The sequence below is a fragment of the Vitis vinifera genome, chromosome 8, assembly GCF_030704535.1.
Source record: "Vitis vinifera cultivar Pinot Noir 40024 chromosome 8, ASM3070453v1".
NCBI lineage: Eukaryota > Viridiplantae > Streptophyta > Magnoliopsida > Vitales > Vitaceae > Vitis > Vitis vinifera.
Genome location: NC_081812.1, coordinates 17,505,562 through 17,523,797, shown reverse-complemented (window position 1 = coordinate 17,523,797; position 18,236 = coordinate 17,505,562). Strand labels below are relative to the sequence as shown.

Genomic DNA, 18,236 nt, shown 5'->3' with positions numbered 1-18,236 from the left:
ACAGGCTGCTGCAATAAGCCAGCAAACACACCCACACTACCCTTCTGTGTTTTTGTATTTGTGTTGGAGATGTATCCAGACTGAATGAACATCCATTCATTCATAATGCTACTTATTATTGATTTCAAAATCCCAATCAGTTAGGCTTGTTTGATAAATGTTTTTAAAAATAATATTTTGTTATGTTTAATTATATAAAAAAATAGAAAAGGAATTTTTTATTATTAAATTTTTTAAAAATAAAGTGTTTTTAAATAATGTCTTTTAATTATTTTCACTTATTTTTTAAAGAATATTTTCAAAAATAATTATACAAATATCATATATAAAAATTATTTTTAATACATATTTAGAAATATTAAAAACAAGTCAAAAACATTTAAAATTTTCAAAGAAATTTTTATTTCATGGGACACAAAACAACAAATTTCAAAAACTGACTTTTATAGAACTGTTTTAAAAATACTTTTCAAAGGATACTCTCATTCTCTTGAATGAGACACTAGCCCTTTTTCAGTGGCAAACCATTTATACAAAATTAAACAGTTTGAATTTGACACCATACCACCATTGCCACTGGGCTCAATCCACAGTGACTTCTCGAAAAGGAGTTCAGTACGTCCAAGTCCAGATTGAGATGGCTTGATGAGATATGCTTTACACTCCAACCCCTGAGGGATGGAGGTGTCCAACCAGGCCCAGAGGGTTGAGCTGTGGGCTAAATAATGACAATAACTCCATCTGGTTTAGCAAAATCAGACTCTGGGAAATGGAGCTAGAGAAGGAAAGTCACTGTTGCATTTGAGGCGATTATACAATTCTCCTAATGGAGAATGGCTTGATTTTCAGGAGGATTCTTTGTGGGGAATCACTGACAAATCTCATTTACAGAAGAATAGGATTGGACTAGCAGACTGCAAACTGGGACTATTGAAAGTTGCACCTATTAAAAGCAGAAAAAACAGTGCATTTTTAAGCTCTATAACCCCAATCATTATTCCAATGTCCCACCAAAAGATGCTTAGTGGTTAAAGTTTGAGATCCGAAGCATGTATCTAGAGGCTATGCCTATCTAGAACTGAACATATAGGACACATGTAGCATATAAACACAAAGAATCCAATCCAGCCCACATTTAGAACTGACGTCAATTAGATTGACATCTCTAGACCCAGAAAAATGGCAGCAGCAATATGGTGGCTGGATAACCAGAAAAATGCTGCACCACTCACTATCAAACAAATTCAAAGCGCATGAGTAGCTTTACAGAGTTGTATTTCTCCCCTTTTTGATTGTGAAGGGGTACAGCCCTGATTCCTGTTCTCAACTCCGACACAGGAAGACATGTTTGGCCGCCAAAATCATCCTTCTCAGACATGTCATATTCATGAACTTCAATTCGAAGCAATGCTAGCTCGGGAGCGGTCAAGGGGAACTCAAACTCCTCATTCCAGGTTGGTGTCCAGTCGTCCTCTACTGCCTTTGTTTTCTTCATCAATGAATCAGCTGGGACCCCGGCTATTCCAACCTGCAAATATCGGTAATTTACAGCACGTCTGTTCTTTTTGAGTCCCAATATAATAATATCATGGTCTCTAGAGTTATAGAAAGACTGAAACAACTAGTTGCATAGGCAAATTTAGCAGTAATGGAAAGCAGCAAACTAAATATCAACTTAATTTTAGCTGGAAAACCTTGTGATGATCATACTTTTGTATAGAAGTCTGGTGGGGAATATATATCAAAGTGTGTGTGATGGAAATCCAAGTGCCACCCCTCTCCCATGTATACTTTAACCTGTTAGGCAACATCAAAGCTACAGCTGATTAAATTCAACAGGACAGGGAGAACAAACGATCAAATATGACTAAAAAGTTTAGGCAATATTACACTCACTTTCAAAGTTGTCTTCACTGGTAAATTTGCTTTTGGATCAAAGACCTTGTCGTGGGGACCAACCTTCAGCAAAAGATCTGGTTTTTTCACATAGCCACACCCACCATTGGCTCTGAACATTCCTTGCATCAACCAAAGTGGCCTGTCGTATCCCTGTTATTGGAACATATCAATTCAGTACATTTATATGCATATACTTCCTCCCAATCTAAAATTATAGGAAACAGAACATAGAATTGAAGGGGACATGGACAATGTTGAAAAAGAGTCTTTTCAATGTATCATGCATCACTGGTGCTTAATATTCTTTCAGAAACTTCAAATCCTCGTTTAATTGGGAGTCTCTGTGTTTTGGGAGTCAACATTTTGGTGAACGGACTTTAAAGTCATGGTAATATGAATTCTTTTAGAAGCTTCTGTTGGTTGAATTTGAATTCAAACCCCAGATGCATGTTGATAGAACCAGCCCAATTGGTTCTTGAAAATAGTTAGCCAATGCGTTTCTTTTGAAAATGATTAGCCAGTAATGACCACATGATGTCGAGATGCTGTCAATAAGAGCAAGGAGAAAATATCTTACCAGCAACCGCCTATTATATTGTCTCAATAGTTGGCTTTCTTTAATGGTTACATGGGATATGAAAGCAGATGTGCTAATCACAGAGACTACAAAAGTGAAAGTGCCAAAACCTCAAGAGGTACTGACTCAACAATTAAAAACTCCTGATAACTAGTCTGCAAAGACACCTTAATTCATTCCCCTTTCAAACCATTTTATACTTGAAAGAGAAGATAAAAATGTTATTATTGAGCAGTGGTGAAATAATGCATAGTAAGATAAGCATAGCAGAAATATAATGTTTATACAGCACAACAAAACAGGCTTGAATTTTGAGATACTAATCAGGAATCGACAGTTTGAACGATAAGTAACCTTAGGAGGTGTATAAAGATGGTCTGAGTGTGGGAACGGAAGAAATAAGAAATCCAAACCTGCATATTAAATGCGACCATCTGAGCTCCATGCATCCACCCAATTAGTGGATTGTAGTTTGATGAGTCTACCCGCATGACTTTTGGAAAGACCCTCAGCAAATTCCTCTGGGTAAATCTATAGCAAGCCAATCACCAAATCAAAAACTAGCGAAGATTGATCGACTAGCCAGTGGTTAGGAAGTAAAAACATGCAACAGTTACTAACAAGCTTGATCTTGTTTGGTTTAAACATTTTATGAATCCAACAAGAAACAGATGGAAGAAGATACTGAAGACACCTCTAAGTTAAATTTAAATTTTCTTGTTATCAATGAGAGCCAACATATTATTGCAGAAATATCTGCACAACAGAAGCATAATTATTTTCTGTTTTTAGGCAGAGTATATGTATCAGCTTCCATGAATCAATTCCACTTCTGACTAAAATCTAACCTAAGTTGATTTCAAAATCTTATATTCTAATACTATCTATTTAGTGCTAGGTATTTAATGATAATGAAGTTTAAGACCTTGTGCATGGTGAGAAATGCCCATGCTATAGCAAGTCACAACAATATAGGAAACAAAGACATTCATAAAGTCTCATTAAAACAAGCTTGTGGAAAATCTTAGACAGATAACCTGATAATATCTTGCCCATGAGTTATGATTGCATTTTCAAGCTCTTGCTCACTTAAGCTAAGGCGTCTAACTTTATCAGGGTCCAACCTTATCCACTCTTTTATTCCACCCTTTTGCTTCCCAGCTTGAATTGCGATTAATCGCCTATATTCAGGAGCAGCACTCTGCTGCAACTTGTGATCCCAATCCTCCATATCTTCCTCATTGATGTCTTCTCCTTCCTCTGGTTCATCCTTTTTGCAAATGATCATTCAAAAATTATAGCATGGCACTATGTTTCCTAAATTTATATTGTGCAACAAAATTAATTCCCAGGAAGTACCTTATCAAAGGGTTCAAGTTCGTCTTTAAGATCTGAGATTTCCTTTCCCCAGGTTTTATCCTCAGAAGGATACTTAGCCTTCTGTGAGCCATTATCCTTCTTCTTAGCACTCTTTGTTGCCTTCTGTGAGCCATTGTCCTTCTTCTGTATACTCGCGGTTTCCTTCTGTGAGCCTTCATCCTTATCCTTGATCTTTGTTTCAAGATATTCTTTTGGTGGCTTGGTTGAGATGATAATCTGCCTCTTCAATGATTCTGGGGAAGGGAACTCTGCTAAGCATTCTGATTCAGGGGAAAAGAGCAAATCTCCAAATATTTGAGTGGCCATCTAGAAATCAGTTTACTTTCAGTCACAGAGATGGAAAATTTTAGAAACATAACCACAGTTCCATTTCATGATGGAAAGTACTGTCAACTCACCTCAGCCACTTTAGCCTGAAGATCTGGAGTAAGATGGTCTTCTAGAGTTATTATAACAGGATATTCAGATGCCACAAAAGCATATTTCTTGATAGATATCAAGCATTTGCTGAGTTTCACAGGGGTTGTTAATGTCCTACATGTTTGACCAAAAAAGATCATTACAATTATAGAGTAGGAAACAAAAATCTTAAATATAATTTCACTGCCAAAATGAGCTAATACAATACAATTATGAGATGTGCTGATCAATTTTGTAAGCTTGTGTTAGATCATTATTGTCAAATATGAAATATATTGATAAAATATGGCCCCATTTTTTTTGGCTATATTGCAATGCATGAGAACTCAATACCTTCCATGAAGGACATCGATATCATCCTTAGTGGAATTTGGCCACATATCCAGTTCAATAACTCTTACACCACACTGCAGTGAATTTATGACAGGAACATCGCTGCAGATACTACTGAGTTGGTTCCCAGTTAGATAGGAATTGTGGCCTGTATATATGAAATAGTGGGACAATGGAGCATTCATGTCATGGTGCACCTGAAATGGAAGAGATGAGCTCCCACATAATTTTATCACAAAGTGGCATTGGAATCAAGATAGCATAATAAAGAACTCTGAAATCAGAATCAAATTAGACCTAATGTAAGTAACGCTTGTCATTCTCGTAACCTCTCCTCTTGTGTATTTGGAATGTGGCCCCCTTGTACAAGCTTTTCTCTTGCATTCCTTTCAGAGAGAGAGGGGGGGTTACTTTACTGTAGATCCCATGTCAAGGGAAGTGCACTTGATTAATTAAAGAGTTGGTAAAGTGTAAAGCATTCTCAAGAAAAATCAAGTATGAAGAAAAACTTATAAAACACTTTTAAAAAGTAGAAATCAAGAAGAGCTTGATATATGATTTTTCAAAACATATTTATAAAATAAAACACTTGATCCATTCAAAGTACTTAAAATGGAAACACTGTCAAACACCCTTTTAAAACCCATTTGACATCACATTTGGAAAGGACTACTATTATAAAAATTATTTTTAAAGAAAAATCAAGTGTTTTGCAAATTTTAAAAAACACATTAAAAAATAAAAAATTGCTTCTAATATTTCATGAAAAAGAACTATACTTCTGTCGAAGGTCATGTGTTTAACCTTGAACTTTAACTTATGGACAACCGGCTAAATTTAGCAAAATGAATATAATAAAAAAGAGGTTTTAACTACAAAATATAAACTTTTTTTAAAACCAATTAAGAAGATATCATTAATAGGTAGTGTCATGTATGAATTTTCAAGTCTCATACAAGGAACTCATTTATTTGTATCTTGTGTGAACCATGATGTTGTTTATTTGTACCTTGTAATTTAATCAATTCATTTATAGCCTCGTTCATTGGCCTGATTTCATCATACATGTTTAACTTCCGAATTTCTTGATAATACTGATACCCTAACATTTCCCTAAAAATGAAAGGGGATTAATGGTGGAAGAAGAAAAAGTGGGTTTGGTAGGCAGATGATGGCATGTAAAAGTAAAAACTAGGGTATTAGCGAAGAAAGCTGCAACCAGTCGGCAATACAAAAAGGGAAAAAACTTCAAAAGGAAATAATGAAAACCAGTTTCTATCCATTTTAAGTAGCTTTGGCCTTCAACCTATCATACAACTTTCACTTTTTCCATCTCTGTATGTATGTATACATAAAAATGGTAATATAAGAAGACGAAATTACCGTATTATGAGGGGAGAGGGGGGGGTTAAGGTCATGACAGAGGTAGCGAAAGAAGGCTTCGAGGTTGAGGCCCTTGCGTAATTGGAAGATGGGTAGGTGTTTGAATTCATGGAGAGAATCCATAATGCCTTGCACGTCTTCCATGCTGGCTTCATCTTCTCCCTGAACTTCAATCAAGAATTTCTGCAGCTGCTCAAGGCTCATGACGCCTTGCTCCGAGTAATCATTGAATAGAGCCTTGATCTCGGAAGGAGCTTCTGCAACTTTAAGCTTGAACCCCCGACGGAAGCAGAAGCATACTCTGTAAGTTTGCTTCGACATGCTTAGCTCGCTTACACAGTGCAGACTGCAGACGAGATTACCAAGTAGTACTGAACTGATGATGCCACAGACGACACAACTTTTCTGTTTGACTTGTGTGAGACAGAGATAGGAAACATGTTGCGTTGGCTCCATGGGAGAAGGAGAGACAAATCGATGGGCCCCATATCTCCCTAAAGGAATGACAAATTCGGCTGTTGGATCTTACGTTAGGTGAATTTCTTTATGACATGTAGTGCTAACTAATTCTTTTATTTATTATTTTATTCATCATCATCATCGTTTTTAATATTCCACCTGAATCTGTTGACTATAAGATGTGAACTCATGTTCATCGCGATTAATGCATTAATATAATAGATCCGTTTGGAAGACTTCTCTCTCTTTGGTCGTTACCCAGATCAGTTTACATCTCTTACATATGTTATCAAAAAATTATAAGGTTGGGAAGGTCAGAAACAACAAGGTATTTATCAAAGTGGTGGTCCTGTGGTGGAGTGATTAGAGCCGTGAATAGAGGGATGTGAAGGGGAATGACTCACTAGCAGACCTCACCTCAAGTCTCATCTCACTTTCAGGATGCGCCGACCTCCCTCACCTTATTGCATAAGGGCGGGCGGCTGCCGTTTTGATAAAATATAGTTCAATTGCTGACTGAGAAGATCAATTTATTCCCCCGTCGTCCTAGTTACTGTTGGAGTAGTGCGTCTCATGGACCCCATTCTCCTTGTCGGTGGAAAGTAGTAACTGAATGGTTGAAGGATCTGGAGTACAGAGTACTGCAATCACTTTTTCTCAAGTGGAGTCTGGAATGTCCAATTTGATATAGACAGAAGAGGCTGGTAACAGGGACAGGTTCAAAGCTCAATCTTTTTGGGTAGGGCGGGTGCGGATTAGTGAAAATTAGTAATGAGTTGCATTGATGAAAGCCCCCTTTTCACACCAACCAGGGGACCATCAATCAGTTTTCTTCTTTCTCAAAATAAAACGAGGTCTCATGATTTGACGTATTGCGGGATGTCACATGCCTTGTAAGCCATTACTACATGGTTAAGAATTAAGATCAATCACTCTCCCATAATTAAGGCCATAACATCCCATTTCAACACGTCTCTACCCTTTCAACTTGTTCTCATCCTGTCGTAAACCATTTAATTTTAATTTTAATTATATTAAAATAAATATAATATTATAAATTTTTCTTTTTGGAACTAATTTTTTATATTTTACTCCTATTAAAATAGTGACACGTAAGACCGATGAAGTCCAAAAAAGAAAAAACTAATTAACAAACAAAGGCTAAAATTAAATTTTCAAATTTGGCATCCAACTTGGATGATGGAATGCATTGTTGCACTACAATCAGGCTAAAGATAAAAAATAGAAAGATCTGAATAAATTAGGCTGTCCCAACAGACAAACCGGAAATGTATCCCATCAGAAAGGGATGACTCAAACTAAATCTGTTGACGGGGAAGGAAAGGAGGTTAAGGTGGTGGAATCACAGGTTCGATGCAAGAGAGTAAGGAGGGCAAAAAGGAAGAATATAAAAGGGAGAGAATGTGAAGATCTGGTTGAAGCGGGCAATGGGGGAGGTGGAGAAGCAGGTGAAGGAAAGGATTAAAGAGGTGAAGTCTGTAACCAAGCATGGATGGAAGGCCGTCGGCGCTTGGAAGAAAGGGTGGTACAAGCTCCGTCAAAGCCTTAACATTTAGGTTTACAAGCAACGCCATAATGTAATGCTATGCTAAAACATTATTTTATTTGATTTGGCATGCAATTCTCCCCCTCTTTTTCCCCTCAATTTATTCAGGTTCTTTTTGGTTTATTTTGTTGTATGTTGGTATGGAATTTTTCTGGAAATATATTTAGCTCAAAGAATGCAAATTAAGTTAGGAAAAACAAAAAAAACAAAGGAACTTGATTTTGATGTTTTTCCTACCTTCCCTCTCGATACGAAAATAAAAATAAAAATGATTGATTTGTATTTTGAAAATAATGATTTATATAATTTAATTATTATTAAATTTGTCTAACGTCTTTATAATTATAAAAAATAGTTTTGTATCTATCTTGTTCTTTAATTTGAACTTGCCAAAATCATGATTGAAAATCTTTATCTTGCAAAAAAAACTCTCAAATAAGGAAGTAAGAAAAATAATTCAACTTAAAGTCCATGAATCCTAATACAAAATTTAGAAAAATATGTTCATCAATCGATATTTCCAGTTTTACTTATATTTTACCGAATTTTCAATTTTTTCCCATTGATATTTCATCAATATTTTTTTATATTTTATCTATTTTTTTTATTTTTTTATTTTTTGAATTATTAAATAAATTAATTCTAATTATTTTATTTTTAGATTTTATTTAATTTATTACCAAAAATATAAAAACATAATTTTATTAATAATTATTTTTTATAATTTATACATTTATTAAATATAAAAAATATATAAATTAAAAAAATATACATATATTATTATTTATTTGATATCATTGAATACATTTAAATTAGAATGAATTATAATTTTAATATTAAATATATTTTAAAATTAGACATGTTATCATAATATTATTATAAAACAATATATAATGAAACTTAATAATAAATATATAGTTATAAAATTTATATTTTTTTATCAATGTAGAAGATGTTATTATCAAATATGACAAATTATATATATATATATATCAATTTTTTTTATAAAAAAAAAACTTTAAAATATCTATTTTTACTTCTCATATAATTTTTAAAGTTTTTTTTATATTTTTAGAATTTTCATTAATTTTTATGTCACTGATATTTTGCATGGCCAATATATCTTCCCAATATATTCGTAAAATCAAAGTACAATAATTAGATTTTTAATATTCTTTTATAAATATATCTTTTAATCCTTATTGTCTTTTGTCTTATGTAGCGTTTTCAAGTAAATCAACATTGAATCAAACCCAATAAATAAACAAATAAATAAAATAAGGTGTCATATTATAGATTTATGGAGTTTAATGTCAAATTAGTGTTTTTGAAGAAAAAAAATAATGGAAATAGATCATCTTCAAAAACATTTGTCAATTTAGTCTTTCTCATCACATGCCCATTCATGTGATTTTTTATATATATATATATATTGAGTGTATAAAACCATAGTGGTAACTGTGGTTTTAAAATGAATAATAATAATAATAATAAAGTTGTATTTGATATTGTATTGACACATTATTTTGACAAATATTTTCATTATGAGATTAGATTGAATTTTTTTTTTTTAAAAAAAAAAAAAATTACTTTGATTGGAAACTCTATATATGTATGTGTATGTGTACATACTATTTTCTATTTTAAAATAGAAAATAAACGTAATTTTCATGTGAATAGAACTTTTTGAAATGTATCTTGAAAATATAATGACTTTGAAAACGTTTAAAATTTTAAGGTATTAAAAAAATTTTATTACCTTGAATTTTATAATTTTTTTATATGATTTTTATAAATATAAGATAAGTTCATATTTTTTGCATATCATCTATAAGTTAATATTAACTTATATTATATCATATTATCAAGAAGAGATACAAAACTAGAGACGCTAAAAATACTTAGTACAAATCAAACAATTCAAAAAATAATTAAAATAAATATTAATTTAATGATATACGAAGTTAGTGGAATCAGGAAGACATTTTATGAATTAAAATAAGTAAACTTTGACTCGATTGGCCACATATTTTTACCAATATTCTATACCAAATTAGCAAACGTCAGTGTTATACTAATAAAAAGTATAGGGAAACAAACATACGTTGATCGTTATTTCTCTCTTACCTTGCTAGAATTGTCTTTATAGTAGGTCATTGACGAACAAATAGATCAATAAATTGGTTTAGTTGTGACTTAAGTAAAGAAATCAATGTCTGGACACTTGGGCAAACCAAGAGAACTTATAATTATACCTACAAGATCATTTTTCATAAATTTAAAATTTAGCCAAATGTTTTCAAAATGTATAAAATATCTTTCAAAATATTTTTTTTAAAGAAAGGGAGTCTTTTAAAAAATAAACCTTTTTTAATGAATAAAAAAATATATTTTTTATTTACAAACTTCTATCAAATGACAATGGTGAAGTGGATGATATATTCTATTTTATTTCCTAGAAAAAAGTGTGTTTTATGTCATTTTTGCATTTGCTATTTTTTTTAATCCATTAAGTATCATAAATAACTTTAAAAAACAAAATAACATATATTTTTAAAAAATGAAAAATATTTGATAGATGAAAAAAATAAAAGTAATAGAAAAAAAATTCCTACAAGTGAAAAAAAATGTAATAGTGTGTTACAATATAGATAAGATAATTTCACAAATGAAAAATTAATGGTAATGAAAGAGATGATCTTACTGATGGAAAATGTCTTGCAAATGTAATTTTACATTTTAATATGTAGTTTATTTTTTTTTATTTTTTTTTCAAATGTTATATATTATAATGGTTGCAAGAAATCTATGGGCCGCTTAGAAATAATTTTGAAAACAATGATTAAAAATAGTTCTCAATTATTTTTTGTTAGTTCAAGGGTTCTCTTAAGTACATTTTGATTATCACAAAACAAAGTTAGATGAACTAACATTTTAAATAAGTTAAATTTCAAGTTTTAAACCATAAAATCAAAAGAAAAGACAAGTTCGCTTAAAAAAATTAAAGGAAAGTGAAAATATGGATGCATGAAGACTTGTCGAGTTTAGGAAAAATATTGTAAGATTAATCCTTTGGGTGCACTTAAAATATAAATATTTTTCATACATTATTTCATACTCAAATTAAAAACAAACTTAAATGTCCATATTTTATTTGAAACTTAGTTAATTTTAAAAATTTTCAGGTAAATCAAATTCAATTTAAGTTGAAAAGTTCCTTAAAGGTATTGCTTAAGTGTTGGGAAGTTATGGGATGATAAATGAAGTTTTTTTAGCCACTTTAGGTCAAATCAGTCTAAAGGGACCTAAATTGGTTCAACCAGTTACCTTTTTTTGGTTAAGGTTCGCACTGGACTCAAAATCTAATTTTCTTTCTTCTTGTTGAGTTGAATTGATTTTTTCTTTGTAATATGTTGAAGCTATCCTTGTAAAACATGGGCTAAGGCTAAATGGGCCGAGTCTTATTGTTTTAAATGGGTTTTAGGGTTAGGGTTGGTATATAATAACTAGAACTCTTGTAAACTCTATAAATAGGTGGCTTGGGAAAACATATGTAAGCAAGAAGGTGCATGAGCCGTCTTTCAATAGTGAAATAGAATTGCTCGCTCTCTGCCCGTGGACGTAGATCACTTTGATCGAACCACGTAAATCTTGTGTTTGTTCTTGTGAGATTGTTTTTCTTCCATTATTCCGCGATTCTATTGTTTGCTTGCTTATCAAGTGGTATCAGAGCCCACAAACACCTGGGTTTAGATCTGCAGAAGAAAGATGTCTTCACAGAAATTCGAAGTTGAGAAGTTCAATGGGTCGAATGATTTCACCTTGTGGAAGCTGAAGATGAAGGCGCTTCTGGTTCAGCAGAAGTGTGCACAAGCAATAGAAGGGGAAGAAAAATTACCTGTAGGATTGACAGCAGCAGAGAAGGAGGAAGTTGTGTCTAGGGCACATAGTGCGATTCTGTTGAGTCTAGCAGATGAAGTTCTGAGGGAAGTAGCTGATGAAACTACTGCAGTTGGCTTGTGGAGGAAGCTTGAAAGCAAGTACCAGAAAAAGTCACTGACCAATAGGCTTTATCAGAAAAGGCGATTGCATACTTTGAAGATGTCAGAAGGTATGCAGGTAAGAGATCACTTTGACAACTTTAACAGAATTATTTTAGACTTGAATGGAGTTGGTGTTAAAGTTGAGGAAGAGGATCAAGCCATGATTTTGTTATGTTCTTTGCCTAGCTCTTATGAAAATTTTGTAGATACTATGATGTATGGTAGGGATAGTATCTCGATAAATGATGTTAAGGATGCTCTACAGTCTAAAGAATTGCAGAAATTAGTTTCTGGTTCTGGGGAAGGCAGTGTGGAGATTGGGTTAACTGTGAGTAGGGGCAGGAGCATGGAACGAAATGGTGGAGGACGTAGTAAGTCGCGTTCTAAATCGAAGGCTGAAATGAGATGCTTTCACTGTAAAGAGAAAGGGCACTTTAGAAAGAACTGTCCACAAAGGCAGAAGAGAATTGGTCAGGGGTCGAATGGAAATGCGCAGGTTGTAGTAGCTCAGAAAGATTCTGAAAAACAGGATAGTTCTGACGAGGGAGAAGGAGGAGATGTTTTAATTGTTAGTACATCTAGCTCTGCAGAATCATGGATCTTGGATACTGGTGCTTCGTATCACATGGCTTATTCACGAGATCTATTCACTACTTTTAAAGAGTGGAACGGAAGTGTAAAGTTGGGAGATGATGGGGAGCTGGGTGTCAAAGGCAGTGGTTCTGTGCAGATTAAGATGTATGACGGATTGGTTAAGACATTGAATGCTTGGTATGTTCCTGGACTGCGAAAGAATTTGATCTCTGTGGGTACACTGGATAAAAATGGGTACACATTCTCTGGGAGTGGTGGAGTTCTTAGGGTGTCAAAAGGAGCTCTTGTGGTGATGAAAGGCAGATTACAACATGGGATTTACACATTGATGGGAAGTTCAGTGTTGGGAACGGCGGCTGTGTCAAGCTCCATGGCTATTGATTCTGTAGAGAAGAAAGATAATTGTACTGAGTTGTGGCATCGAAGATTAGGACACATGAGTGAGAAAGGGCTCTCTATCTTGAGTAAGCAAGGGCTATTAAGTGGTGCTGAGACCGGGAAGCTGAAATTCTGTGAAACTTGTGTTATGGGTAAACAGCGTAGGGTGAAGTTCAGTATGGGTAGTCACACTACTAAAGGAGTTCTTGAGTATATTCACTCTGATTTATGGGGTCCTTCTCCGGTGGAGTCTCATAGTGGATGCAGGTACTATGTTACTTTTATTGATGACTTCTCTAGAAAGGTGTGGGTGTACTTTCTGAAAGCAAAGGATGAAGCGTTTAGGAAGTTCAAGGAGTGGAAGACTATGGTGGAGAAACGGATTGGAAAAGTAGTCAAGACACTCAGAACAGATAATGGGTTGGAATTCTGTAACAAGGATTTTGACGAGTTCTGCAGAAAAGAAGGTATAGTGAGGCACCGCACTGTACGACATACGCCACAGCAAAATGGAGTTGCAGAACGGATGAACCAAACACTTGTACAGCGTGCTAGATGCATGAGGATAGACTCTGGGTTGTCGAAAAAGTTCTGGACTGAAGCAGTTAACACTGCTGCTTATCTGGTAAATAGATCGCCATCGACTGCAATTGATTTTAAGACTCCTCAAGAGGTATGGTCCGGTAAACCCTCTAATTATTCTGGCTTGAAAATATTTGGTTGTCCTGCATATGCTCATGTTAGTGATGGCAAGCTGGAGCCTAGGGCAATGAAATGCATATTTCTAGGGTATGCGACTGGGGTGAAAGGTTATCGTCTGTGGTGTACTGAAGATAGAACCCCAAAATTTATTATTAGCAGAGATGTGACCTTTGATGAATCTGCTATGTTTGGCCAGAGGAAGGAGTTTGGTGATCTTGCAGGTACTAGTAAAACTGATCTGGGTGCTAACCAGAAAGTGGAGTTTGAGGTCGATGCTCCAATGGAAAATGGTGTAGATGACACATCTGAAGAACAGCCCGTGATCGACCAGAATGATTCACAGAGTATAGCAGCACGTAGACCAATAAGGGAAATCCGGAGACCTATGAGGTATGTGGATTGTGTTAGTGCTAACATCACTAATCCTGTTGCTTTTGCTTTAGCAGTGGCTGAAGAGATAGGAAGGGAGGAACCAAGGTCGTATAAGGAGGCGATGGAAAGTAAAGACTCGAAAAAGTGGCTAAGTTCCATGGATGACGAGATGGCATCATTGAGAAAGAATCAAACTTGGGAGCTTGTGCCTTTGCCTGAAAGAGTGAAACCTGTTGATTGTAAATGGCTTTTCAAAATAAAGGATGGGATTTCAGAGGATGAACCACCTAAGTACAAATCAAGGCTTGTGGCGAAGGGTTTTTCACAAAAGGAGGGGATTGACTACAATGAAGTGTTCTCACCTGTTGTGAAACATAAATCTATTCAGGTCCTCTTAGCGATGGTAAGCGTTTTTGACTTGGAGCTTGATCAACTTGATGTTAAAACTGCTTTTCTGCATGGAAATCTAGAAGAGGAAATTTATATGAAACAACCTGAGGGATTTGTTGATTCTGAAAAGTCTGATCATGTGTGTCTTTTGAAGAAGTCCTTGTATGGGTTGAAGCAATCCCCTAGGCAATGGTACAAGAGGTTTGATGCATTTATGGTTTCTCATGAGTTTATGCGAAATCAGTATGATAGCTGTGTTTACTTTAAAACATTGCCTGATAGTTCATTTATTTATCTGTTGCTATATGTGGATGACATGTTGATTGCAGCTAAGAATCGAGCTGAAATTAACAAACTGAAACAGTTGTTGAGTAGTGAGTTTGAGATGAAAGATTTGGGTGCAGCTAAGAAAATCTTGGGGATGGAGATTTGGAGAGACAGAGATGCAGGCTTGTTGTATGTCTCACAGCAAAAATACATTGAGAAGTTAATGCAGGCTTTCCATATGGATCACTCTAAACCGGTGAGTACTCCATTAGCTCAACATTTTAAATTTGATCATAGTACATTGCCTAGCACTGATGAGGAGGTGGAGTACATGAAGAGTGTGCCTTACTCTAGTGTGGTTGGTAGTTTAATGTATGCTATGGTGTGCACTAGACCAGGTCTTGCTTTTGCTGTTAGTGTTGTAAGCAGATTCATGAGTAATCCTGGTAAAGCTCACTGGGAAGCCGTCAAGTGGATTATGCGATATTTGAAGGGTTCAAGTAGTGTATGCTTGGTGTATGGGAATGGTGATGTATCTAGTGGATTGGTTGGGTTTACTGATTCTGATCATGGAGGAGATCTCATGAAGAGAAGATCATTGACCTGTTATATTTTCACTCTGTTTGGGTGTGCAATTAGCTGGAGAGCTTCTTTGCAGCCAACAGTTGCTTTGTCTACAACTGAAGCGGAATACATGTCCTTGACAGAAGGGGTGAAAGAAGGTATGTGGTTAAATGGTTTTCTTGGCAGCTTGGGTTTGAATTTGTCTAAGCCGGTTATCTATTGTGATAGTCAAAGTGCTTTGTGTTTGGCAAAGAATCCTGTTTATCATGAGAGGACAAAACATATTGATGTTAGGTTGAACTTTATTCGTGATGTGATCGAAGAAAAGTTATTCTCCATTGAGAAGGTTGCCACGGAAGTTAATCCTGCAGATATGTTGACTAAGCCAATTACTACTGAAAAGTTCAAGCATAGCTTGGACTTGGTGAATGTTTGCAAAGTTTGAGCTTGAGGCCCTTCGGGGCGTAGCAGATGAGTAGTTCTATATTCTGAATTGAAAGAAGAAAGAAAACTCAATTCAAAGTGGAGAATTGTTGAGTTGAATTGATTTTTTCTTTGTAATATGTTGAAGCTATCCTTGTAAAACATGGGCTAAGGCTAAATGGGCCGAGTTTTATTGTTTTAAATGGGTTTTAGGGTTAGGGTTGGTATATAATAACTAGAACTCTTGTAAACTCTATAAATAGGTGGCTTGGGAAAACATATGTAAGCAAGAAGGTGCATGAGCCGTCTTTCAATAGTGAAATAGAATTGCTCGCTCTCTGCCCGTGGACGTAGATCACTTTGATCGAACCACGTAAATCTTGTGTTTGTTCTTGTGAGATTGTTTTTCTTCCATTATTCCGCGATTCTATTGTTTGCTTGCTTATCACTTCTAAAAAGTTTGTATTTTCGATTGAAGCTTCACTTTTTCAGATTAAGGTTTGGTCAAAGCCCGATTGAGGGTCGGTTAAAACTCATAAAAGATTAACAATTACATATAGTGCATTTAATGTTCAACAACTAATCCAATTGAATTAAAGCTCAATCAATTGAGGTATTTTTCTACAGTTTTGGATGTCCAAGGTTGCCTTCTTATAAATCAAGAGTTTATATTTGTTTATTGAGAATATAACACGTTCATTGAATTTTCTACTTACTCATTTTTCTCTTTTAAAGCTTTCATTCTATAGTACATTGATTATTCACTTGCAGATCATCTTTAGTTCGCCCATTTGTGTTTATTTTAGTTTCCTTTGTATCGAGTTATCTTTAAGTTAGGTGAGCGTGCTTAATAATTCATTATTTGATAAAATATGATTGTTTATAGTTTCAAGTCATTTTTGAAATTGAAAAGATTTGTACGTTATAGGTAGAGTTGTTGAATTCAAGTGTAAAGTTTGAAAGCTTACTTTGAAAGATTTGAACTAGTGAAGCCCTTGCTTAGAAAGAAGGTAAAGGAGAGTGAACATAGGTGGGAGTTATTGACCCACCATAAAATTGTATTTGCATCTCTCTATTTCTCTTTATTTACTTTTATTAAGTTATTTATTGTTTAGTTCAATTAGTTTTTGAAAAAGTTTTATTAACCCAATTCACCCTCCTCCTTAGGTGTTTTGTTTAAGTTAATCAGTTTTGTTTCACAATTTTGAAAGTAAAATTTAGTTTAGAATCTTAAATATGAAAAATAGTACTTTTAACTTACTCTATTAAGTTGTTGATATAAGTCATGAGCAAAACTTATTTGTGTCGACTAACTTATCATATCCTTTAATTGTTGATTTTAATCAAAACATTTTCAAGTGATGCATTGGAATGGTTTTAGGATGATGACCACGTTTCGGAGGGATGAGGGTGGTTGAATATTAGTTTTTTCCTTTTAGGTAAAAGTTTTCAAAATATTCCCTATATTTTTAATTATTACTAAGAATACTTCATAAAAATCAACTAAAAATACATAAAATTTATTATGAAACTACAACTTGTTTTGAAAGCAAATTTTCGACAAATTGTTTTTGATCAAAGTTTATGAAATATGTTTTTTAAATTAAAAAATTATATTATGTTTCAAAGACAAGATAACTAATTTTATAAGAAATTTTCAAATAAGATCTTGATTTTATTTACTAAATGTGTCGTCTAACCTATCTTTTTTATTTTCTTCCTCACTTTTTCTCTTTTATTACCTTTAATATAAGGTGGGTATAACAAAACTTTATATTTCCCCCAATTAAGTCATATTTAATGTTAGGTTATTTCTATTGAGGAATTCTTTTATCCCCCTTAATAAAATATTCTAGCTAAATAGGAATTTTCCATACTTCTCTAAAGATTTTTCTTTCATATTTTTTAATATATAATTTCTTTATAAAATTTTGAAATCATTTATTTACTTATCAATTACTTTAAAGCTTTAATTGTATTTTTAAAGTATTAAATTTCATTTTTTATATTTCTTTAATATATTAGTTATTTTTATAAAGAATTTCAAATTATTTATTATTTATTATCAATATACGTACCAAGTGTTTTATGTTTTTTTTTTCTATATAAAAAATAACTTTAATCAATATGCCTGTTTTCCTTTATATAAAAAATACCATGAATTAATATACCAAATAATTTATTTATATATTTTTCTATTAGAATATATAAATATATATATATTAAAAAAATTGTATTATTGTTGGAAGTAATTAATTTTTCATCTATAATTTATTATTACAATATTCTCTTTCTATATTTTCTTTATATTTTTATTCTTTATATATATATATAGTTATATTTTCTTATCTATCAGTACAGTGTGTTTTGTAATTAAGTAATTAGTTTTTTTATATAAAATATTATCATATAATAAAAAATTATTTATTATTTCTTAGTATTTTTTTTTTGTAAAAATTTTAATAACCTTACGAGCAATGAAATA

The 18,236-nt window shown here is 33.4% G+C and overlaps 1 protein-coding gene across 1 annotated transcript; it reads right to left on the bottom strand.

Moving 5' to 3' along the window:
• Positions 1 to 770: 770 nt before the first annotated feature.
• On the bottom strand, positions 771 to 6,485 carry LOC100246006 (phosphoinositide phospholipase C 2). The gene is made up of 9 exons (XM_010655851.3): positions 5,993 to 6,485; positions 4,610 to 4,806; positions 4,255 to 4,390; positions 3,836 to 4,162; positions 3,514 to 3,746; positions 2,890 to 3,007; positions 1,897 to 2,049; positions 1,711 to 1,797; positions 771 to 1,528 (listed from the first exon to the last, which is right to left on the bottom strand). The coding sequence occupies exons 1-9, from the start codon at positions 6,446 to 6,448 to the stop codon at positions 1,235 to 1,237; spliced, it is 2,001 nt and encodes a 666-aa protein (XP_010654153.1). The 5' UTR covers positions 6,449 to 6,485; the 3' UTR covers positions 771 to 1,234.
• Between the last annotated feature and the right edge of the window lie 11,751 nt (positions 6,486 to 18,236).

Bases quoted from the DNA above. Each gene is read 5' to 3' on its own strand.
- LOC100246006 (XM_010655851.3), bottom strand. From the start codon at position 6,448: ATGGAGCCAACGCAACATGTTTCCTATCTCTGTCTCACACAAGTCAAA. The intron at 3,008-3,513 runs GTTATCTGTCTA...GGCTTGCTATAG, and splicing joins CATGGGCAAGATATTATCAG to ATTTACCCAGAGGAATTTGC. The intron at 1,529-1,710 runs GTATGATCATCA...CGATATTTGCAG, and splicing joins CACCAGACTTCTATACAAAA to GTTGGAATAGCCGGGGTCCC.